Raw genomic sequence first — 25162 nt, forward strand, 5'->3', positions numbered from 1 at the left:
AACCCGATGAAATATTAATGGAAAGGAAAAAGCAAACCGCTTTAGACCTCTTCCCCGCAGGGCTTTTACATTTCAATGCAATTACACTTTTCCTCTTCCTCAGACCTGTATTTAAACTATACTTTAAGATCTCTTATGAAGCCTCTTAGCATTCTGATTCAGAAAGTGGAAACTGTTGCCTGCATCGTTAGTAGAATCAACAGGGTTTTCCAAACAGAACAAAAAGTATAATAAATGATAGTTTGGCCACCCATACACTCTCAAGTGTCAGTAACCAAAGAAGTCAAGCAGAGTGAGTTTAGCAGCTAAAGTGATTGTTCTTCAAACATACTGTGTTGTATAAGTTATGCAAAAAATATGTACAAAACACTGGTCAAATTGAAAAATACAATTCTATTGGATTCAGTGAGCCCTCACAAGCACAGATCTCTCAGTGTCCATCATTTTTGAATAATAATCAATCAATGGTAATTCCTAGATTTCTCAAGTTTCCAACACGTGTTTCAAAGTTAGTCCAAGTCTCTGACCTGAAAACAATAAAAAGTGTCCAATAAACTACAAGCTAAGTTTCTTCTGAAGGTCTGTTTATTAAAGTGCAAAGGTACAAGTCCTGGTATTTAAAAATGTTATTTTATGAGAAAAAAAAGGTAATAGAGTAGGAGATAAGCGGACAGATTGGGGTAAGGCATTCAATAGGATTGGAGAGGCTTTGGAAAAGTCCTGGAGGCGAGCATGGGAGGAGGGAGCTAGAGAGCAGGAGATCTTGAGAGGAACAAAGAGAACGAGTAGGTTGGTATTTAGGGACTAGGCTAGTGATGTAGCTGGGGCTAAATTGTGGATGGCTTTGTAAGTAGTTGTTAGTATTTTGAATTTAATTTGTTGGGTAAGCGGAAGCCAGTGGAGGGATTGACAGAGAGTGGTAGATGGGTGTTGTCAGCGTAGATGTGGTATTGGAAGCCATGGGAGGCTATCAGCTGATCCAGGGAGGAGGTGTAGATTGAAAATAGGAGAGGTCCAAGAACACAACCTTGGGGGACACCAACAGAGAAAGGAAGAGGAGAGGAGGAAGTAGAGTTGTAAGAAACGCTAAAGGTGCAGTTGGATAAGTAGGAAGAGAACCAGCGAAGAGTACAGTCATGGAGACCAAAGGCGTGGAGTTTTTTGAGAAGGAGGGAGTGGTTAACCATATCAAAGGCAGCAGGGGGTCCAGGAGAAGGAGTACAGAATAGTGTTGATTAGTTTCCACCGTTAGCCAATTATTTGTTAGTTTTAGGAGAGCAGTTTCTGTGGAGTGTTGAGGACGAAAGCCAGACTGAAGGGGATCAAGAAGGCTATTATCAGCAAGGTGGACGCTCAGTTGGTTGTAGACCAGATGTTCAAGGAGTTTGGATAAGAAGGGGAGCAAGGAGATGGGGCGTAGGTTGTTAAGATTGGATGGGTCCAGTGAGGGCTTTTTAAGTATGGGGCTGACAAGTGCATGTTTTAGAGAGTTGGGGAAGATTCCAGAAGAGGGGTAGAGATTGGGGTAGAGATTGAAGATGTGGGTTAGAGAGTGTAGCATAGAGCCAGAGGGTGAACATAGCATTTGCGAGGGAACAGGATCCAGAGGGCAGGTGGTAAGGTGGACGTTAGCAAGTAGTTTAGCAACCTCGTCTATAGTGGTGGGGTTGAAAGAGGGAAGTAATGATTTTGTACCTGTGATTGTACCTGTGGGCATGAAGTGTAAAGCGTGGAGGGTATCTGAACAGTAGAGATCTCCTCGCAAATTGTATCAATCTTCTGTTTGAAGTGATTGGCGACCTCCTGGTAGTGAGTGAGTTGGCAGGTGGAGCCGGTGGAGGATGAAGTAGAGATTTGAAGGTAGAGAAGAGTTGACGGGGACGGGATGATAAGTTTCCAATGAGAGTGATAAAATAGGTCTGCTTGGCAGTGAGGAGGCTGGAATTGTATTTTTGGAGGGCAGATTTATATTGGTTGAAATCTTTTTAAGACTTATGCTGTGTACACACAACCGGACTTTCAATGGACTGAATCACGTCGGACTTTCGACTGACTTTTCGTCTGACTTTTGTCGAATCGGACTTGTCTACACATAATCACACCAAAGTCTGACAGATTCGACCGTGATGACGTACGACCAGACTAGAATAAGGAAGTTCATAGCCAGTAGCCAATAGCTGCCCTAGCATTGGTTTTCCTCCGTCAGACAAGCATACAGATGAACGTATTTTTCGACTGGTCTCAAGTCCGTCGGAAAGATTTGAAACATGTTCTAAATCTGAAGTCCGTCACATTTTCGACAGAAAAGGTCCGCTGCAGGTTCGATGAAGCCCGCACACGGTCAAATTGTCCAATGGATTCGTTCCGTCGGACAAGTTTGGTCGAAAAATCCGGCCGTGTGTACACAGCATTAGTCTTACGCAACAGGTGCTCATGAGCATGACTATGTTTTTTCAGACTTCTAGTATCATCTGCTTGCCAAGGTTGAAGGGGTCAGGGCCTGAAGCTGTGTGTAGTGAGGGGGGCCAGTGAGTCCAGTGAGGCTATAAGTGAAGCGTTGTAGACAGAAGTGGCTAGGTTGGTGCAGGATAGGGGTGAGATTTTGTCGTAGCAGAGTAGAGAAGAGAAGGGTTGAGATGACGTAAGTAAATAAATAAATAAAGAAAATAAAATTTGTTTTCATGAAGTTAAGAAAAACACACACAGCATAGGCATACGTATAAGACCCCTAAAACACATTCTGCTACAATACCACATGTGTGAGGCTTTTTCATAGCCTAGCCGCATAGAGAGGCCCAAAATCCAAGGAGCACCTTCAGGCTTTCTAGGGGCTTAACCAGTTGCCGACCGCCGCACGACGATGTACGTCGACAGAGCGGCACGGGCAGGCAAAAGGACTTACATGTACGTCCTTGCCTGCCCGCGGGTGGGGGGTCCGATCGGACCCCCCCGGTGCCTGCGGCGGTCGGCAAATCTCCCCCGGCGATCGGTGGTGAGGGGGAGGCCATCCATTCGTGGCCCCCCCTCGCGATCGCTCTCAGCCAATGGGATCATTTCCCTGCCTCTGTATTGTACACAGAGGCAGAGGAAATGATGTCACCTCTCCTCGGCTCGGTATTTTCCGTTCCGGGCCGAGGAGAGAAGACTGTAATGTGAGTGCACCAAACATACACACACAGTAGAACATGCCAGGCACACAAAACACCCCGATCCCCCCGATCGCCCCCCGATCCCCCCCCCAATCACCCCCCCCGTCACAAACTGACACCAAGCAGGTTTTTTTTTTTTTTTTCTGATTACTGTATTGGTGTCAGTTTGTGACAGTTACAGTGTTAGGGCAGTGAGTGTTAGGCCCCCTTTAGGTCTAGGATACCCCCCTAACCCCCCCTAATAAAGTTTTAACCCCTTGATCACCCCCCGTCACCAGTGTCGCTAAGCGATCATTTTTCTGATCGCTGTATTAGTGTCGCTGGTGACGCTAGTTAGGGACGTAAATATTTAGGTTCGCCGTCAGCGTTTTATAGCGACAGGGACCCCCATATACTACCTAATAAATGTTTTAACCCCTTGATTGCCCCCTAGTTAACCCTTTCACCACTGATCACCGTATAACTGTTACGGGTGACGCTGGTTAGTTCGTTTATTTTTTATAGTGTCAGGGCACCCGCCGTTTATTACCGAATAAAGGTTTAGCCCCCTGATCGCCCGGCGGTGATATGCGTCGCCCCAGGCAGCGTCAGATTAGCGCCAGTACTGCTAACACCCACGCACGCAGCATACGCCTCCCTTAGTGGTATAGTATCTGAACGGATCAATATCTGATCCGATCAGATCTATACTAGCGTCCCCAGCAGTTTAGGGTTCCCAAAAACGCAGTGTTAGCGGGATCAGCCCAGATATCTGCTAGCACCTGCATTTTGCCCCTCCGCCCGGCCCAGCCCAGCCCACCCAAGTGCAGTATCGATCGATCACTGTCACTTACAAAACACTAAACACATAACTGCAGCGTTCGCAGAGTCAGGCCTGATCCCTGCGATCGCTAACAGTTTTTTTGGTAGCGTTTTGGTGAACTGGCAAGCACCAGCCCCAGGCAGCGTCAGGTTAGTGCCAGTAGCGCTAACACCCACGCACGCACCGTACACCTCCCTTAGTGGTATAGTATCTGAACTGATCAATATCTGATCTGATCCGATCAGATCTATACTGGCGTCCCCAGCAGTTTAGGGTTCCCAAAAACGCAGTGTTAGTGGGATCAGCCCAGATACCTGCTAGCACCTGCGTTTTGCCCCTCCACCCGGCCCAGCCCAGCCCACCCAAGTGCAGTATCGATCGATCACTGTCACTTACAAAACACTAAACGCATAACTGCAGCGTTTGCAGAGTCAGGCCTGATCCCAGTTTTTTTGGTAGAGTTTTGGTGAACTGGCAAGCGCCAGCGGCCTAGTACACCCCGGTCGTAGTCAAACCAGCACTGCCGTAACACTTGGTGACGTGGCGAGTCCCATAAGTGCAGTTCAAGCTGGTGAGGTGGCAAGCACAAATAGTATCCCGCTGCCACCAAAAAGGAAGACAAACACAGGCCCGTCATGCCCATAATGCCCTTCCTGCTGCATTCGCCAATCCTAATTGGGAACCCACCACTTCTGCAGCGCCCGTACTTCCCCCATTCACATCCCCAACCAAATGCAGTCGGCTGCATGAGAGGCATTTTTATGTCCTCCCGAGTACCCCTACCCAACGAACCCCCCCAAAAAAGATATTGTGTCTGCAGCAAGCGCGGATATAGGCGTGACACCCGCTATTATTGTCCCTCCTGTCCTGACAATCCTGGTCTTTGCATTGGTGAATGTTTTGAACGCTACCATTCACTAGTTGAGTATTAGCGTAGGGTACAGCATTGCACAGACTAGGCACACTTTCACAGGGTCTCCCAAGATGCCATCGCATTTTGAGAGACCCGAACCTGGAACCGGTTACAGTTATAAAAGTTACAGTTACAAAAAAAGTGTAAAAAAAAAAAACACAAACAAAAATATAAAATAAAAAATAATAGTTGTCGTTTTATTGTTCTCTCTCTATTCTCTCTCTCTATTGTTCTGCTCTTTTTTACTGTATTCTATTCTGCAATGTTTTATTGTTATTATGTTTTATCATGTTTGCTTTTCAGGTATGCAATTTTTTATACTTTACCTTTTACTGTGCTTTATTGTTAACCATTTTTTTGTCTTCAGGTACACCATTCACGACTTTGAGTGGTTATACCAGAATGATGCTTGCAGGTTTAGGTATCATCTTGGTATCAATCTTTTCAGCCAGCGGTCGGCTTTCATGTAAAAGCAATCCTAGCGGCTAATTAGCCTCTAGACTGCTTTTACAAGCAGTGGGAGAGAATGCCCCCCCCCACCGTCTTCCGTGTTTTTCTCTGGCTCTCCTGTCTCAACAGGGAACCTGAGAATGCAGCCGGTGATTCAGCCAGCTGACCATAGAGCTGATCAGAGACCAGAGTGGCTCCAAACATCTCTATGGCCTAAGAAACCGGAAGCTACGAGCATTTTATGACTTAGATTTCGCCGGATGTAAATAGCGCCATTGGGAAATTGGGGAAGCATTTTATCACACCGATCTTGGTGTGGTCAGATGCTTTGAGGGCAGAGGAGAAATCTAGGGTCTAATAGACCCCAATTGTTTCAAAAAAGAGTACCTGTCACTACCTATTGCTATCATAGTGGATATTTACATTCCCTGAGATAACAATAAAAATGATAAAAAAAAAAAAAAAATGAAAGGAACAGTTTTAAAATAAGATAAAAAAGCAAAAAATTAATAAAGAAAAAAAAAAAAAAAAAAAAAGCACCCCTGTCCCCCCTGCTCTCGCGCTAAGGCGAACGCAAGCGTCGGTCTGGCGTCAAATGTAAACAGCAATTGCACCATGCATGTGAGGTATCACCGCGACGGTCAGATCGAGGGCAGTAATTTTAGCAGTAGACCTCCTCTGTAAATCTAAAGTGGTAACCTGTAAAGGCTTTTAAAGGCTTTTAAAAATGTATTTATTTTGTTGCCACTGCACGTTTGTGCGCAATTGTAGAGCATGTCATGTTTGGTATCCATGTACTCGGCCTAAGATCATCTTTTTTATTTCATCAAACATTTGGGCAATATAGTGTGTTTTAGTGCATTAAAATGTAAAAAAGTGTGTTTTTTCCCCAAAAAATGCGTTTGAAAAATCGCTGCGCAAATACTGTGTGAAAAAAAAAAATGAAACACCCACCATTTTAATCTGTAGGGCATTTGCTTTAAAAAAATATATAATGTGTGGGGGTTCAAAGTAATTTTCTTGCAAAAAAAAATATTTTTTTCATGTAATCAAAAAGTGTCAGAAAGGGCTTTGTCTTCAAGTGGTTAGAAGAGTGGGTGATGTGTGACATAAGCTTCTAAATGTTGTGCATAAAATGCCAGGACAGTTCAAACCCCCCCCCCAAATGACCCCATTTTGGAAAGTAGACACCCCAAGCTATTTGCTGAGAGGCATGTCGAGTCCATGGAATATTTTATATTGTGACACAAGTTGCGGGAAAGAGACACATTTTTTTTTTTTTTTTTTGCACAAAGTTGTCACTAAATGATATATTGCTCAAACATGCCATGGGAATATGTGAAATTACACCCCAAAACACATTCTGTTGCTTCTCCTGAGTACGGGGATACCACATGTGTGGGACTTTTTGGGAGCCTAGCCGCGTATGGGACCCCGAAAACCAAGCACCGCCTTCAGGCTTTCTAAGGGCATAAATTTTTGATTTCACTCTTCACTGCCTATCACAGTCTCAGAGGCCATGGAATGCCCAGGTGGCACAAAACCCCCCCAAATGACCCCATTTTGGAAAGTAGACACCCAAAGCTATTTGCTGAGAGGTATAGTGAGTATTTTGCAGACCTCACTTTTTGTCACAAAGTTTTGAAAATTAAAAAAAGAAAAAAAAAAATTTTTTTTTTGTCTTTCTTCATTTTCAAAAACAAATGAGGTCTGCAAAATACTCACCATGCCTCTCAGCAAATAGCTTGGGGTGTCTACTTTCCAAAATGGGGTCATTTGGGGGGGGGGTTTGTGCCACCTGGGCATTCCATGACCTCCGAAACTGTGATAGGCAGTGAAGAGTGAAATAAAAAATGTACACCCTTAGAAATCCTGAAGGCGGTGATTGGTTTTCGGGGTCCCATACGTGGCTAGGCTCCTAAAAAGTCCCACACATGTGGTATCCCCGTACTCAAGAGAAGCAGCAGAATGTATTTTGGGGTGCAATTCCACATATGCCCATGACCTGTGTGAGCAATATATCATTTAGTGACAACTTTGTGCAAAAAATAAATAAATAAATAAATAAATTGTCACTTTCCCGCAACTTGTGTCAAAATATAAAATATTCCATGGACTCAACATGCCTCTCAGCAAATAGCTTGGGGTGTCTACTTTCCAAAATGGGGTCATTTGGGGGGGGGGGTTTGTGCCATCTGGGCATTTTATGGCCTTCAAAACTGTGATAGGTAGTGAGGAGTAAAATCAAAAATGTACGCCCTTAGAAATCCTGAAGGCAGTGATTGGTTTTCGGGGCCCCGTATGCGGCTAGGCTCCCAAAAAGTCCCACACATGTGGTATCCCCATACTCAGGAGAAGCAGCTAAATGTATTTTGGGGTGCAATTCCACATATGCCCATGGCCTGTGTGAGCAATATATCATTTAGTGACAACTTTTTGTAATTTTTTTTTGTCATTATTCAATCACTTGGGACAAAAAAAATGAATATTCAATGGGCTCAACATGCCTCTCAGCAATTTCCTTGGGGTGTCTACTTTCCAAAATGGGGTCATTTGGGGGGGGTTTTGTACTGCCCTGCCATTTTAGCACCTCAAGAAATGACATAGGCAGTCATAAATTAAAGGCTGTGTAATTTCCAGAAAATGTACCCTAGTTTGTAGGCGCTATAACTTTTGCGCAAACCAATAAATATTATTGACATTTTTTTTACCAAAGACATGTGGCCAAATACATTTTGGCCTAAATGTATGACTAAAATTGAGTTTATTGGATTTTTTTTAGAACAAAAAGTAGAAAATATCATTTTTTTTCAAAATTTTCGGTCTTTTTCCGTGTATAGCGCAAAAAATAAAAACGGCAGAGGTGATCAAATACCATCAAAAGAAAGCTCTATTTGTGGGAAGAAAAGGACGCAAATTTAGTTTGGGTACAGTATTGCATGACCGCGCAATTAGCAGTTAAAGCGACGCAGTGCCAAATTGGAAAAAGTGCTCTGGTCAGGAAGGGGGTAAATCCTTCCGGGGCTGAAGTGGTTAAATCACACATCTAATTTCTTGACGCACCAATTAAACTTTTGGAGGTCCTGGAACACCAGGACAGTGGAAACATCCACAAAATGACCATATTTTGGAAAGCAAACACCCAAGGTATCTTCCAAGAGGCATGAGAAGTCTTTTAAAGGGCCACAAGGTTTTGCCACAAGGTTTTGTAGCCGGCAATACATTACAGCTGCGAGAAATTTTAAATTACATTTTTTCCTTTAGAAATGTAATTTTGCTGCAGCACTCTTCTAGACATTGCACATATGTGCCACTTTTACAGGCAGACTAAGGGGGCCCCCCAGGCACGATATTTAAAGAAATATTTCATTTTTATTGTTTAACTTTAAGCATTATTAACTGCTTTAGCACCGGAAGATTTTACCACCTTCCTGACCAGAGCACTTTTTGCGATTCGGCACTGCGTCATTTCAACTGACAATTGCGCGGTTGTGCAATGTTGCACCCAAACAAAATTGACATCCTTTTTTTCCCCATAAATAGAGCTTTCTTTTGGTGGTATTTGATCACCTCTGTGGTTTTTATTTTTTGCGCTATGAACAAAAAAAGAGCGACAATTTTGAAAAAACTCATTATTTTTTAATTTTTGCTATAAAAAATATGCCCCAAAAATATATAAAAAAAATATTTTTTTCCTCGGTTTAGGCCAATATGTATTCTTCTACATATTTTTGGTTAAAAAAATTGCAATAAGCGTATATTGATTGGTTTGCACAAAAGTTATAGCGTCTACAAAATAGGCAAGAGTTTTATGGCATTTTTATTAGTAATGGCGGCAATCTGCAATTTTTATCGGGACTGCGACATTATGGCGGACTCATCAGACACTTTTGACACTATTTTGGGACCATTGTCATTTATACAGCGATCAGTGCTATAAAAATGCACTGATTACTGTGTAAATGACACTGGCAGTGAAGGGGTTAACTATCGGGGGCGATGAAGGGGTTAAGTGTGTCCTAGGGAATGATTCTAACTGTGGGGGGATGGGCTTCAAGTCACATGACAGTGATCACCACTCCTGATGACAGGGAGCGGTGATCTCTGTCATGACACAAGTCAGAACGGGGAAATACTTGTTTACATAGACGCTTCTCCGTTCTGAGGCTCCATGACACGATCGCCAGGAGACCGGCGCACATCAAGTCCGCCAGTCCCACAGGCACGGTCACGCCTCCGGCGGCGCGCACGTGCCTGCTATTTGCCCACCGCTGTCATTGTGCCGACGTATATCAGCGTGCAGCAGTCGGCAAGTGGTTAAAATCACTGCTCCTGCTCCAAAAAATGGTCGTTTTAAAAACTTTTTTGCATTGCTATATGTCCCCTGTGGCAGTACCCGGCTCCACATACACTTTTTATGGCAATAACTTGCATATAAGCCTTTAAAATGATCACTTTTGATTTTTCATGTTCGTGTCCCATAGACTTTAATAGGGTTTGCATGTTTGCTAGAACTTTTTGCCTATTCGCATGTTCTGGTGCAAACCGAACCGGCGGGGGGGGGGTATGGGAGTGTTTGGACCTTCCCTAATTGCATCTTGTGTATCACAAAAATCAACCAATACTGCATAGAAAACAGTTTACTAAATGTCACCTCTGTACGAGTGGTCAGGGAAAGCTGTACCGAAAAGCCAAGTAGGTACGTGGCTGCCTCCATAGCACAATGCTATGTTCCAAACATATGCCCTAAAATTTCTTCAAAGTCCCATTATTGCCCTTTTCTAAAATATCTTGTATATAGTGAAGGAATCCTTGGTACAAAAGATCTACCAGGAGAAAAACAAAAAATAATTTTAAAAAAATGTTGACTCACCAACACTAACCTTACAAAGAAAAGAGGGAAGGTGTACCAACTATTCTATTGCGAAATATTACAATCCAAGATATTATTTTCTTAAGAAATATAAAGAACAATTAATGTAGACAAAATACAGTTTAAAATAAACTTGGCCAAGTATTTAAAAGAAAATATATGCAATTTTTGATGGAATTGGTCATTAATATTGATTTGCAAATGCCATTTATTTACCCTATGATATATTATGTTATCATGTATTTATGTTTTGCTTAACTCATAGGCCCCTTTCACACGTACGGACAGTATGTCCGTATTTCATCCATCCGTTTTCGGATGAAATATGGACATACATGCATCCCTATGGGACAGCGGGTTTCAGCGGATAAATATCCGCTGACACCCCATATCATCCGTCCCCGCTATCGTCTGATTCTGCAGACGGAAGAAAATCCTATTTTTCTATCCATCTGCAGTGTTCATCCGATCCGTGTTCATCCGATCCCCCATAGGGGAGAGCGGAGATCTGACAGGGCAGTCCCTGCACTGTGTGCAGGGACCTCCCTGTCATCTGCCAGCTCAGTGGGGATCAACGGAGCGATCCCCGCTGAGCAAAGCGGATGTTCATGGGGTGGATCATCATGGATCCGTCCCGTGTGAAAGGGGCATTATGCTGCGTACACACAATCGGACATTCCGACAACAAAGTTCTGGATTTTTTTTTTTTTATAACCTAACCCTGACTTGTACTTCTCAACAACATTGTCCCTTACTTGTTTGGAGAGTTCCTTGGTCTTCATGGCAGTGTTTGGTTAGTGGTGACTCTTGCTTAGGTGTTGCAGCCTCTGGGGCCTTTCAAAAAGGTGTTTATATGTAATGACATTTCATGTGACACAGATTGCACACAGGTGGACATCATTTCAATAATTATGTGACTTCTGAAGGTAATTGGTTGCACCAAAGCTTTTTATGGGCTTCATAACAAAGGGGTGAATACATACACACATGCCAATTATCAGTTTTTTATTGCTGATTTTCTTTTATTTCAGTCTCCCTGTAAAATGTACGAGGGACTCATCAATGCAGAAATTTTATTGGGAGTATACATTTCGGAAAATTATGAGGAAAAATAATTGAGAAGTGGCCTAATTTTGTAAAGCCTGTCATATCGGTGACTTTGGGGAGGTCAGGAGGCAGGAATCTTTTAATTATTTTATACCGTGTCTTGGTCATAGTCACGGAATAAAATGGCATAAAATGGTAGTGAATGTGGGTGTGTGATACTGGTTCTGATTGGAGATCAGGTTATGCAGGCTCTGGTGACATTGCATCGGTGTGGCGGTGATTAGGAACATTGTTGCTGCCTTTACTGGATCTACTGACACTGGCACTGGTATGATTAATCATCAGAACAGTGTTGTTGGCTTCACCTACTCTGTTGACACTGGAACTGGTGTGGTGGCAATCAGGACACTGGTGCTAGCTTACACTGACTTGCACCACTCTGGTGACACAGTAACCAAGGGTACTGGCTGGCATTTTACAAGCTTTAATGTTGAGTTAAAAATGCTCCCCAAACACCCTATGAGCAGTTTTGAAATATTCTGTGTTGTTTTGGGCAGTTTCATCTTCCTGTGTCCCCATTCAACTCTCCTTGCGCGCTGGCGGATGCCTGACACGTAACATCACCCCACCGAGGGTCAGGGCTATGCTGCGTTCCCAGCGTCCGGGGAATCAAGCTGGAACACATGCCAGCCTAACAGGAAGAGGCAGGGAGGGTGGGCTGGTGGATGATTTTCCCACCGCTCAGACTTCATAACCGCGCTGTCTATCTATTCAAACGCACCTTCTTACTTAGCTATGTGAGCGTTAACCCCAAATATAACACACCTTCTCCCCATTCACACCTGAGACCTTGTAACATTAACGAGTCACATGACACCGGGGAGGGAAAATGGCTAATTGGGCCCAATTTGGACATTTTCACTTAGGGGTGTACTCACTTTTGTTGCCAGCATTTTAGACATTAATGGCTGTGTTGAGTTATTTTGAGGGGACAGCAAATTTACACTGTTATACAAGCTGTACACTCACTACTTTACATTGTAGCAAAGTGTCATTACTTCAGTGTTGTCACATGAAAAGATATAAATAAAAATAATTTACAAAAATGTGAGGGGTGTACTCACTTTTGTGAGATACTGTATGCTATTATACCCATGCATGCAATGTTGTGGATTTTCATGTATCCACTGTCTATAATACATAGTTAACGATTATTCAAAAACTTTTTTGATTGTTTTGCAACATAGATATATGTTGTACAAATCCTTATAATATCTAGTTTCCTTTTTAGTATATTTTTTCCTCTTTCATTGTTTTCCATCAGGCCTATGGTGACTCCTGGTGACTGTCACTGGTGTACGTCTCAATGGTTCTCGTTCTGATTTCCTATGTGGACATTTGGGTGGATTGTCTCACTGCCGCTTGGATGGATGCTACTGTTTTTAATGTTACTTGGCTGCTGTACAAGCACTTTCTTCCTAAATAGCTTGCTGTTTGTAACAATTCTGTAAATTGTAATGATCTTGGTCGCTTATCTGTCTGTCTGTATGTTTTTATCTTTAGAAGTGACTATGTTCTATCATCATGCACCCCTGAAGAAGAACCCTTTTCTAAAAAGTGTCGGGTGATTCTGTTTGCATCTGTCACTTGTGACATCAACAGTATTATGTAGAGCATTGTGCACTTTAAAATTTTGGATGAATAGATTATTACACCAGCCAAGAAAGTGTTTTTTAACCACTTCCATACAGGACCATTGTAAAATGAAGCCAGCAGGAACATTTCCTCCCTCCAGGTGGACGTCATCTGATGTTCAGTTCTCGCCGCTCACAGCCGGTCACATGTTTTGTGTTAGTAATCACCGCTCGTGAAAGCCCCCGGGGGCGCGCAGCGTGCCGAACGGAGATGAGGCATGTCCCCCGGACACAGCCCATCCCTGATCAGGGTAAAGAGCCAATGGTTTCTATGCAGAGCTGCACCAGATTTTTCACTCTCCAGTTTTAGTAAATCAACCCCACTGCCTTTTGGCTTGACAAAGATCCCACTTGAATCTGACTTTTATGAGCTCGGGGGTTGATGCTTTTCACCACTCAATCTCCTGCTGACTTTAGCATCCTATGGAAGAAGTAAGTGCTAACTTTGAGTGGGATTTAAGATATCTGGCAATTTTTTGTACCCATGATGACTATTTATTGTACAGAACAGGACAATTATTTATTGTTTACTGCTTATAATTCATGTTTTTTTGTATTTAAAAGGCATTGAAAGCTTTGCCTCTTTGGTTCAATTCACAGGCAGATATTTGTGCTATGGTCATTAATTTATTTTTATCTCTTATTTTGCTGAGCAATTTTCATAGTTTGATTGGATTTAACATATATCAATGTTTCAAATAAAAAAAACAGTACATTTCTGGAATGTGCTGAATATAGATTAAACAATTCTGTACCTGTGTGGCAACCCTTGAACTTTTGACACATCTATGGTCGCTGTTGAATGTTTTCCTCCTGTCTGAAGCTCTGAGTTAACAAACCATTGAGAATCCCGGGACCTGGTGTTCTGCAGATTTATCCCCTTCTTAGCCTTCACCCTATACATGACAAAGAGAAAGGAGAATATTAATGAAGAAGGCCCCATTTCCAGCTGACATACTGTTGATTCCATAGCAGCTCCATTCTCTGGTCTGTTCTTTTTTGATATCACCAACTAAAATAACCAACACTCTGTAAATTAGTTATGCTACACAGATGTTCTGCCTAGGATGTCTAAGAGACCAATATATATTTTTTCTTTGAAATCCTACAGGATCTTTTTTGACTTTGTTCAAAGTTGTTTCACAGTTTGGCCTCTTTGATTAACCATTTCTTTCAGGGAGCAACAGCTGTACCTAAAAAGTGTGTTAAAACCTCTGTGCGTCTCAGAGAAATAACTGTGCCAAACATAAAAACTGCCTTACTAGATTAGGATAGTTTTGAAGTGATTGTGTGCATCCTAGGATTTTTTTTTATCCTGTTTATGTGAGTATTCATTGTAGACATCAATGAAGTCAAAAAAGGGCAAGGAGTAGTGTAGATAAAAGTAGGGAAGGAGGGGGTGACTTGGATCACTGCCAAGCAGCGTGAGACCTTCTGAATGAGACTGGGTAAAAATAAAAATATATATTAACTGTACTGCACAGGAGAACACAGTTACAATGGGAAAACCTTTTATTAGAAAATAGAAGACTATACAACCAAATTTAAAACTACATACCGGTCAACAAAAAATTATGTATTCATGCTAAATGCAAAGTGGTAACATTTCTTTGAAGTCATCATACAGCATTATTATGAAGCAAATATTCATTCACAAGTGTCAAAACCGTTATGTTGGTGAATTCATTTTCAATTATGATTGATGTGAGAAAATAATCCTGGCCATACAAAATCCAGTTTTCACCAGCTCAATCCCCCTGGAATGCTGTTTTCACTGTTTCACCAAATTACTTCCTGTAAAATTTCACAAACTGTTCCCATATCTATTTTACTGGGATCTATTTATTGTATCAAGAAGCATCTTCTCTGTTTAGTTTAGCTTGTGTTGTGACACTGTGCCATTGGAAATCTCCAATAAAGCCTAGTACACATGGACCGAATGCCAGACGGCATTGGTCATTCAATAGAAACCGGCCGACATTCGGCCCATGTGTACGGCAGCTGCTCCTACAGAAGCCGGACATTTGGCTGGCTTCTGCCTATGGGGAAATAAGGAAGAAATTCCTAATGCCACACATCCGCAGAGTCATGTAGTGATGGTGGTGAGAGTGGCAACCTCAGCCTGGGCTTTGGCCAGGCCACAAAGGGGCATAACCGAAAATGGTATGGCAATGGCTGAGAGCGCTGACCAGAGTGTTCTAGTGGGGGGGGCCGCCCTCCCCTGTCAGAACACAATAGCACAGCAGGGGAGATTATTGTACTAACATCGGATTGTTAGTACAACAGCCCCGGCTTGAGCTGTCATTTTTTTTCATTCAACCCAGCAGAAAAACTAGTATTGTGTACATGGCTTAAGACCTACTACTGCGGAATGGGCTAAAGAAATGTGTCATGCCATGAGAATGGAAAATCTGACTGCACAATTGCATCATAGACACACAACTCACTTTGAAACCTGATGTCCCTGGCTTTTGTATATGCACTTGGAAAATGCCACATCTTATTTATAGCTTGGATCTGATAATCCTAGGTGACAACATTGCCCATAGTTAGTGATGTCTGTCAGTTGCATGTCCAGTTTGTTTCACAATCCTTTCTTGCCCTATCTCCTCCTTAGGGCTCCTCTTTTTTTCTCTTTTTTCCTCCTCTTTCCTCAACTTCCTTTTCATACATGTGGTCTCTTATCTGTCACCTGTCGATTTGCAGTTTGAATGATGATGTCTCATAAAGACGATTGATCTTTGTTCTTTTTGACATGTTACCATTTGGGAGTCATACATCTATTTTAGTTATCATCCGGAAATGCCACGGTTAAAATCTGTCACCAGAGAGGTTTCACTGAAATTTTGCAATAGGATGACAGCTTTCCAAAGAAGATTTTTGCTTGTTTTGGGTAGATTATTATTATGTATACAGGATTTATATAGCGCCAACAGTTTACAAAGCACTTTACAACATGAGGGCAGACAGTACAGTTACAATACAATTCAATAGAGGAGGAATCATCAAAGTAGATGTTGTCTCATTTCATGTCTTATACATTTGGGGGAAATTCCCCCAAACCAGCATAAAAAATTGAAAGGAGATCTAAACCTTCGCCACTATCTAAAACAAAAAAAAACCAGTGCTTGTCAGAGTTCCACTTTAACAAACAATATCAAGGATGTGACAAGTAGTTTAGGAAATCAAATGAGAAACATTATGAGAAACAGAGGGTGGCACTGTTGCAGAGTTTTGTTTTGGCGCGGATCAGTGCTGAGGACAAGTGTGGAGTGAGAGGGAGGAGCGTGAAGAAGACCGGACCAACCCCCCACCCCCTAGAGTGGCAGCACAGTGGACCAACCCCCCAACCGGACTGTCCCCCCCACGACCGGACCGGACCCCCCCACAACTTTTAGCGGCAGTGGGTGACCCCGGGACGCACAGCGGTCGCAGAGCGGGACATTGTGGTTTGGGATCGGGTGTACTGAGGATAGTATCACACCACAGATGTGAACAGAGGAAGTGGGAGGACATCGAGCGGGAATGGGAGGTGGAAGGCTGACAAGGAGAGGCGGCAGACACGAGGAGGGACAGTGTGAGAGACTGATTAGTGAGACGTGGCACTAAGGGTGACTGACTGACTGCTAGTGTCAGATTACAAGGGGAGGCTGTGCAGAGTGACACAGAGACACAAACTACAAAACCTGACTGACAGTGTATGTGAGTACCTGAGTATTGGGTGTACCTGAGTATTATGCCACGTACACACACGCGGACTTTACGGCAGACTTTGTCCGGCATACTTTTCGACGGACTTTACGATCAGACTCGGTTTTTGTCCGTATGTCCGTCGCATACAGACAAGCGGACTTTTCGACCAGACTCGAGTCCGTCGAACAGATTTGAAACATGTTTCATTTCTAGGTCCGTCAAACTTTTGAGAAAAAAAAGTCCCCTGGAGCCCACACATGATCGAATTGTCCGACGGACTCCGGTTCACCAGACCAAGTATGCCGTAAAATCCAGTTGTGTGCACGCAGCATGAGGAGTACCTGAGCATTGGGAGTACCTGAGTATAGTGTGTACCTGAGTATTGTGAGTACCTGAGTATTGTGCGTATCTGAGTATTGGGAGTACCTGAGTATTGTGTGTACCTGAGTACTGGGAGTACCTGAGTATTGGGAGTACCAAAGTATTGGGAGTAACTGAGTATTGTGTGCATCTGAGTATTGGGAGTACCTGAGTATTGTGTGTACCTGAGTATTGTGTGTACCTGAGTATTGGGAGTACCCGTGTATTGTGTGTATCTGAGTATTGGGAGTACCTGAGTATTGTGTGTACCTGAGTCTTGGGAGTACATGATTATCGGAAGTACCAGAGTGTCGTGAGTACCTGAGTGTTGGGTGTACCTGAGTGTCCAAAGTACCTGAGTGTCCGGAGTACCCGAATTTTGGGAGTACCCGTGTGTTGTCTGAGTGAGTAGTGGTGGGGATCATTAGTACCTGTGTATTTGGTATACTTGTGTATTGTGTGTACCTTTGAGTGCACGTGGATCTGCAAGTGCACGTGGTCTGTGAGTACATGTGGTCTGCGAGTGCATGTGGTCTGCGAGTGCACATGGGTCTGTGGGTGCACGTAAGTCTGTGAGAGCACGTGGTCTGTGAGTGCATGTGGTCTGTGAGTGCACGTGGGTCTACGGGTGCATGCGGTCTGCGAGTGCACGTGGTCTGCGAGTGCACACAGTCTGGGAGTGCACGTGGGTCTGCAGGTGCATGTGGGTCTGCAGGTGCACACGGGTCTGCAAGTGCACGTGGTCTGCAAGTACCTGTGTATTGTCTTGTTGAGTATCTGTGTATTGTATTGTTCATTATTAGTGTTAGGAAGCTAGTTGTTAGGTCATTTGGACAGGGTGTAATCCCCAATCCTCATTAAATTGGTAGGTAAGATGCCCAGTGGGTGTGGAGATGCAACTCGGTATGCATCTTGTGGCATGTATGCTTTCCTAGATTATCTGATCGAGGGTGAATACTGCTGTGCAAAATGTAAGCACATTGTTTCACTGGAAGCCCAGGTTCTGAATCTAGGGAAGCAACTGTCAGCACTAAGAAGACCCTCCATACTAAAGGATAGCCTGGAACGTACTCGGCAGGTGCCAGCACAAAGGCGGGTGGAGACAAAGAGGTGCAGGTACTAGAAAAGAGTAGATGGGTGACAGACAGGAAGGATAGAGAGGGAAGTGCCAGGGAGGCCAATCCAGGGCTCGAGTTTCCCAATAAGTACGCTCCATTGAGTGACATTGGTGAAACCAGTCAGGGACCAGCACTGCTGGAGCTGAGGGACTCTCCTAGCTGCCAGGAGAAGAACTCCTCCAGCGAGAGTGGGGGGAAGCGAAGGGAAAGGATTGACAGATTCTGATGGTAGGGGACACAATTCTTAGAAGGACAGAGAGGGCAATCTGTGACAAAGACCTGAAGCGCAGAACTGTATGCTGTCTACTGGGCGCTCGGGTTCGGCACATCACGGATGTGGTGGACAGATTACTGGGAGGAGCTGGGGAAGACCCAGCTGTCATGGTGCACATTGGCACCAATGACAAAGTCAGAGGCAGATGGAGTGTCCTAAAGAGCGATTTTAGGGACTTGGGAGCTAAATTGAGGAAAAGGACCTCCAAGGTAATATTCTCAGGAATACTACCGGTACCTCGAGCCACGCCAGAAAGGTAGACGGAGATTAGGGAAGTAAACAAGTGGCTGAGGAGCTGGTGTAGTAAGGAGGAGTTTGGGTTCCTGGAGGACGGGGCCGACTTCTCAGTCGGTCACCAGTATTATAGAAGGGACAGACTGCACCTAAATGAGGAGGGCGCAGATCTGCTGGGAGTAAATATGGCCAAAAAGTTAGAGGGTCTTTTAAACTAGGCAATGGGGGGGAGGGTCCAGAGGTAGAGATAGTCAGTGTGGAACATATTCCACAGGGTAGTTTTGGGGGCATTATTGGTAGGTTGACTAAAGCACATAAACCCAAGGTAAGTATAGTAACAAGTCCTAGTTGCAATCTCGGAACACCCAATAAGAGGATAGTATGTGCCCGGTCTAAACTACGTGGCATGTTCACCAATGCCAGGAGCCTAGTGAACAAGATGGGTGAACTAGAGATACTGTTGTACGAGGAGGATTTGGATTTTGTGGGATTTTCAGAGACCTGGTTCAACAACTCTCATGATTGGCTGGCAATCATTCAAGGATATACCCTTTATCGCAGGAAGAGAGAGGGTAAAAAAGGGGGAGGAGTATGTCAGTATATAAAGAATAATGTACAAGTGAATGTGAGAGATGACATCACTAAGAGAGCTAGGAATGAGGTGGAATGCTTATGGGAAGAGCTCCAAAGGGATGAAGCTAAGGTGAAAAAAATACTGGGAGTATGCTATAGGACCCCTAACCTGAGGGAAGAGGGGGAAATGGACCTCCCATCACAATTTGGGTTAGCAGCAAGGATGGGAAGTGTTATCATAATGGGGGATTTTAATTATTCACATATAGACTGGGCGGAAGGAACCACGCATTCATCTATATTGCTGTGTACACACAGGCGGACTTTTTCGACCAGACTGGTCCAATGGAACGAATTTGTTGGACAATCCGACTGTGTGTGGGCTTCATCGGACCTGCAGCCGACTTTTTCGGTCAAAAATCAGACGGACTTTAGATGTGGAACGTGTTTCAAATCTTTCCACTGGAACTCCGCCGGACCCAGTTCCTATCGAGAAATCCGCTCATCTGTATGCTAGTCCAAAGGTTGAAAACTGACACTAGGGCAGCTATTGGCTACTGGCTATGAACTTCCTTATTTTAGTCCAGTCGTACGTCATCACGTACGAATCCGTCAGACTTTGGTGTGATCGGGTGTAGCCAAGTCCATTCATTCGAAAGTCCGTCGGAAGTCCGTCAAAAGTCCATCAAAAGTCCGTCATAAAGACCATCAGACCTTTGATGCCGAAAAGTTCTCCCGTGTGTACACGGCATTAGGCTCACCAGTTTCTAAATGTCTTGCAGGGCAATTTCATGGGTCAGATGGTAGACGCACCAACTAGAAATAAAGCATTACTAGATCTACTGATTACCAACAATACAGACAGGGCAATTTAAGAAACAACTATCACAGGACAATTGGCTTCAGTATAAATCACACAAATAGGACACATAAGGGGAATACAAAGACACTGCATTTCAAAAAAGCCAACTTCCCTAAACTACGGACCTTGCTAGAAGGCATAAATTGGGATAAAATATTAGGAACAAAGAACACGGATAGATGGGTTCGCTTTAAGAGCATATTAAATATGGGCATTAGCTAGTGCATCTCATTGGGTAATAAATTTAAAAGAGCAAACAAAAGTCCTGGATGGCTTAACTCCAAAGTAAAAGTGCATATAAAAGCAAAGGAGAAGGCCTTCAAAAAATACAAGGTTGAGGGATTATCATCAGCATTCAGACTTTATAAAGAATGCAACATGAAATGTAAGGGTACAATTAGAGCGGCTAAGATAGAACACGAAAGACACATAGAGGAGGAGAGCAAAAAAAATCCCAAGAAATTCTTTAACCACTTCCCGCCCGCCCTATAGCGGATTGACGTCCGGGAAGTGGTTGTGTTATCCTGACTGGACGTCATATGACGTCCAGCAGGATAACATGCCGCAGCGCGCCCCCGGGGGCGCGCATCGCGGCGATCGGTGGAGCGGTGTGTCAGTCTGACACACCGCTACACTGATCTTGGTAAAAAGCCTCCAGGGGAAGGCTCTTTACCACGTGATCAGCCGTGTCCAATCACGGCTGATCACGCTGTCAATAGGAAGAGCCGTTGATCGGCTCTTCCTCACTCGCGTCTGACAGACGCAAGTAGAGGAGAGCCGATCGGCGGCTCTCCTGGCAGGGGGGGTCTGCGCTGATTGTTTATCAGCGCAGCCCCCCCTCAGATCACCCCACTGGACTACCAGGGATGCCACTAGGACCACCAGGGAAGGGGCAACGTGGATGGCCAGGTATGTACCCCATGGCCATCCACATGTGCCCAATCTGTGCCAATCAGTGCCCACAAATGGGCACTGATTGGCACTATTATGTCCATGATATGCCCAGATCTGCCCAGCAATGCTCTATCAGTGCCACCTGTCATTGCCCATCTGTGCCACCTGTCATTGCCCATCTGTGCCACCTGTCATTGCCCATCAGTCCACCTGTCATTGCCCATCAGTGCCCATCTGTGCCCATCAGTGCCCACCTATCAGTGCCCATCAGTTCCACACATCAGTGCCACACATACGTACCCATCAGTACCACCCATATATACCAATCAATGCCACCTACGAGTGCCCATCAGTGCCGCCTATGTGTGCCCATCGGTGCCACCTATGAGTGCCCATCAGTGCCGCATACCAGTGCCACCTATCAGTGCCCATCAGTGCCACCTATCAGTGCCCATCAGTGCCGCCTATCAGTGCCCATCATCAGTGCCCGTTAGTGCCACCTCATCAGTGCCACCTCATTGGTGCCACCTCATCGGTGCCCATCAGTGCCGCCGTATCAGTGCCCATCCGTGCCGCCATATCAGTGCCCATTATTGAAGGAGAAAGCGTACTTATTTACAAAAAAATTTAACAGAAACAAAGAAAAACTTGTTTTTTTTCGAAATTTTCGGTCTTTTTTTATTTGTTGCGCAAAAAATAAAAACCGCAGAGGTGATCAAATACCACCAAAAGATTTGTGGGAACAAAATAATAAAAAATTTGTTTGGGTACAGTGTAGCATGACCGCTCAATTGTCATTCAAATTGCAACAGCGCTGAAAGGTGAAAATTGGGCTGGGCGGGAAGGTGTCTAAGTGCCTGGTATTGAAGTGGTTAAGTATGTAAACAGTAAGAGGCAGACCATATTGGCCCCATAAAGAATGAGGAAGGACATCTGGTTACAAAGGATGGGGAGATGACGAAGGTATTGAATTTATTCCCTCCTCAGTCTTCACGAGGGAACCAGGGGGCTTTAGTAATCAAAACTGCAGTATTTATCCTAATGACACATCACAGGAACCACCCTCATGCTAACAGAGGACAGAATTAGAATTAGACTTGGGAAAGTTAACATTAATAAATCACCAGGAGCGTATGGCTTGCACCCGAGGGTACTTAGGGAACTCAGTCAAGTAATTGCCAGACCATTTTTCCTAATTTTTACTGACAGTCTACTGACTGGAATGGTACCAGCAGATTGGAAAAAAGCCAATGTAGCACCAATGTTTAAAAAGGGCCCAAAATACATCCGTGGGAATTACAGACCAGTTAGCCTAACATCAATAGTATGCAAGCTCTTGGAGGGGATGATAAGGGCTATATAAACTATTCTAGTAGTTTTACATAATGGGGCAACATCCACAAGTCCATATAGGACACCCAGCGCTAGAGGTGAATTATTCTTCCAAAGCAAATACACTTTTGCAAACTGGTACTGACTAGTATTCCAATGTTTCTCCATCACCCCACCTCTGATGGAGAAGGGCAGGGGAGGGTCAACTGAAATCTTCCCTATCATTTGATGACGCCATTGGCCATTAGGACTATATAGGGATATACAATGTACTATTGACATAAACACAAGCCCACTCACACACCACAGTTTGAACTGGATGGACTGGTGTCTTTTTTCAACCTGAAAACCTGTAACTTAGTGTAACTAAAAGGCATGCCAGCTAGTATACAATTTTTGAGCTTATTTTTAGGCATTTTGCCAAGGCACCCTGAAGAAACCTATTAAAAATAAGAAAAGGTCTGGTGTCACCGGTAACCCACCTCCATCCCTGTAATATGCAACAAAAAAGTATTCACCCTTGGAACTTTAAATGAGGTGGGCACCATTTGGCCAAAAAGCATCATAACAGTAATTGAAATATAAAGTATATGCTCTTATTCAGGTAAGACTCATGCATACATTAGTATCATCAGCAATGGTCAATTGTAGAATAACATACATATGAATTGAACAATAGGTACATAAATGAGTAATAGACATGTAATACATGGGCATCTAATGTACCCTAGGAGTAAAAAACATGTGATACATGGGCATCTAATGTATCCGACGCGTTTTGCGAGACCCAGCTCACTCTTCAGGGGTTGATGTGTGTATGGATGTACCTAAGATGAAAATAAATGGGTAGATGGTATAATATTGATAAAGTAGTTGCAGGGCATGGGGGGCATGATGTAAGAGTCTATACTCACCACTAAATGAAGCCAAAACGGCAGGTGTGCGATTCCCAGAAGCAGCAGCAGGTGTCCTACCCGGGAGCTGAGGAGGCAAACCGGTGGGGCAAACCAGAGGAAAGGCATGGTGCGCATGTCAGAGTGTGTCCCCAAGAAGCTCACTAGGTCCATTTGTAATAAAAGCTGTAGGCGTAAATAAGTATAATAATGCATTAAGTACTAATGATATGTATGTGTCTCTGTATGAATAGAGAGCCTGAGCCAAGGATAGTAAGGACATAGGAGACTAAAGGGGAAAGGAAAATGGCAAAGAATTGCCAGCAAGTGGTGAGAGTCAAAGGAATAGACAAGAGAGAGAGAAAAGGAGTGAAAAAAGCCAGATTAAAGTTGAAAAAATGGTGTCAAAAAAGCAAAAAATAAGATGAATGCTCAGAGTGAGCCATGTGAGAGTAATGAAGTGTACCTGCAGTTGGTGTAAAATAGGTGAGTCTGGCAAGTCTGTCAGGTGAATCAACAGTTGTTGATTACATTTCATTTCATATTTCATTTCATTACATATGGACCTAGTGAGCTTCTTGGGGACACACTCTCACATGCGCACCAAGCCTGTCCTCTGGTTTGCCCCTACGGAGTCTCGTTTAACTCTGCCTCCTCAGCTCCCGGGTAGGACACCTGCTGCTGCCTCTGGAAATCACACACCTGCCGTTTTGGCCTCATTTAGAGGTGAGTATAGACTCTTACATCATAGCCCCCATGCCCTGCAACTACTTTATCAATATTATGCCATCTACCCATTTATATTCTTTCATCTTAGGTACATCCATACACGCATCAACCCCTGAAGAGCAAAATGGGTCTTGCGAAACGCATCGGGTACATTAGATGCCCGTGTATCACATGTTTTTTACTCGTAGGGTACATTAGATGCCCATGTATTACATGTCTATTACTCATTTATGTACCTATTGTTCAATTCATATGTATGTTAATCTACAATTGGCCATTGCTGATACTAATGTATGCATGATTCTTACCTGAATAAACGCATATACTTTATACTTCAATTACTGTTCTGATACTTTTTGGCCAAATGGTGCCCACCTCATTTAAAGTCCCAAGGGCGAATCCTTTTTTGTTGCTGAAGAAACCTAGGGCACTCCAGGGTACCTGGGCACCCTGGTTGAAAAAGGCTGTTCTAGAGTGACACCCAGTAGGGTAGTCGCTTCCGAGGTCACTTTGCCACTGGAAATATGCCCCGAATGGTAGAATCGTCTATCTTACATTAGATTTACAGATCTAGATTTAGATTTAGATTCACAGATTTAGATTCACAGATTTATCCTAACAGATTATAACAATAGCATTATGGACAGATACAAAGTCTACAAGATTGCTCAAATTTTTTTCCAATATGGTTAAAAGAATATTTTTTTTTTTTCTATGGAAAAAACGATCCATCACAGCACACAGGGTGGAGAGACAACTCTGCAGCCACTTCAGATACTCTGTGATCTTAATGACTAAAATGAGAGAGAAATGACTTCCAAGAAATCAAGAGGATAAAAGTAAATTGCAGTTCCCCAATTCTCTTCAAAATACCAAACAACACATTTGCATGTTCATGTTAAGATTGCAATAATTAAGATAAACATACTAAAGAGGATCATCATTTTTCCAATTTGCTTGGAAAGCATTAGATTTTCCCAATTTGCATCAGTTTGTAAATCAATTCACTCATCTCTAATTTTTACAGCTGCGCAGATTCTCATTATATATCAGTATACCTGACATCTGCCTGCCTATGGCCAACTTAGGAAATATATAACAGCCCTACAAGATTAAATAAATGAAGTCCTGGCAGGCTGGCATGAGATAGTGTTCGCTCCTTCACAGATACATTCATCCAGTACATCCTCATTGTGCATGGCTGACTAATCATTCATCCTCTTCCAAATGAAGGGTCTAATTGAAAGGTACAATGTAGATCCCCTGCCTCCC

General features: G+C 43.6%; 1 protein-coding gene across 1 annotated transcript in view; it reads right to left on the reverse strand.

Annotated features, from left to right (window-relative positions):
- TMEM132E (transmembrane protein 132E) overlaps nt 1-25162 on the reverse strand; it is a 741227-nt gene that overhangs the window by 132396 nt on the left and 583669 nt on the right. Inside the window, exon 3 of the mRNA XM_073615123.1 lies at nt 13684-13824. Coding sequence (XP_073471224.1) covers nt 13684-13824 — 141 coding nt within the window. The remainder of the gene's footprint in view (nt 1-13683; nt 13825-25162) is intronic.

The sequence above is a fragment of the Aquarana catesbeiana genome, linkage group LG02 (genome assembly GCF_042186555.1).
Source record: "Aquarana catesbeiana isolate 2022-GZ linkage group LG02, ASM4218655v1, whole genome shotgun sequence".
NCBI lineage: Eukaryota > Metazoa > Chordata > Amphibia > Anura > Ranidae > Aquarana > Aquarana catesbeiana.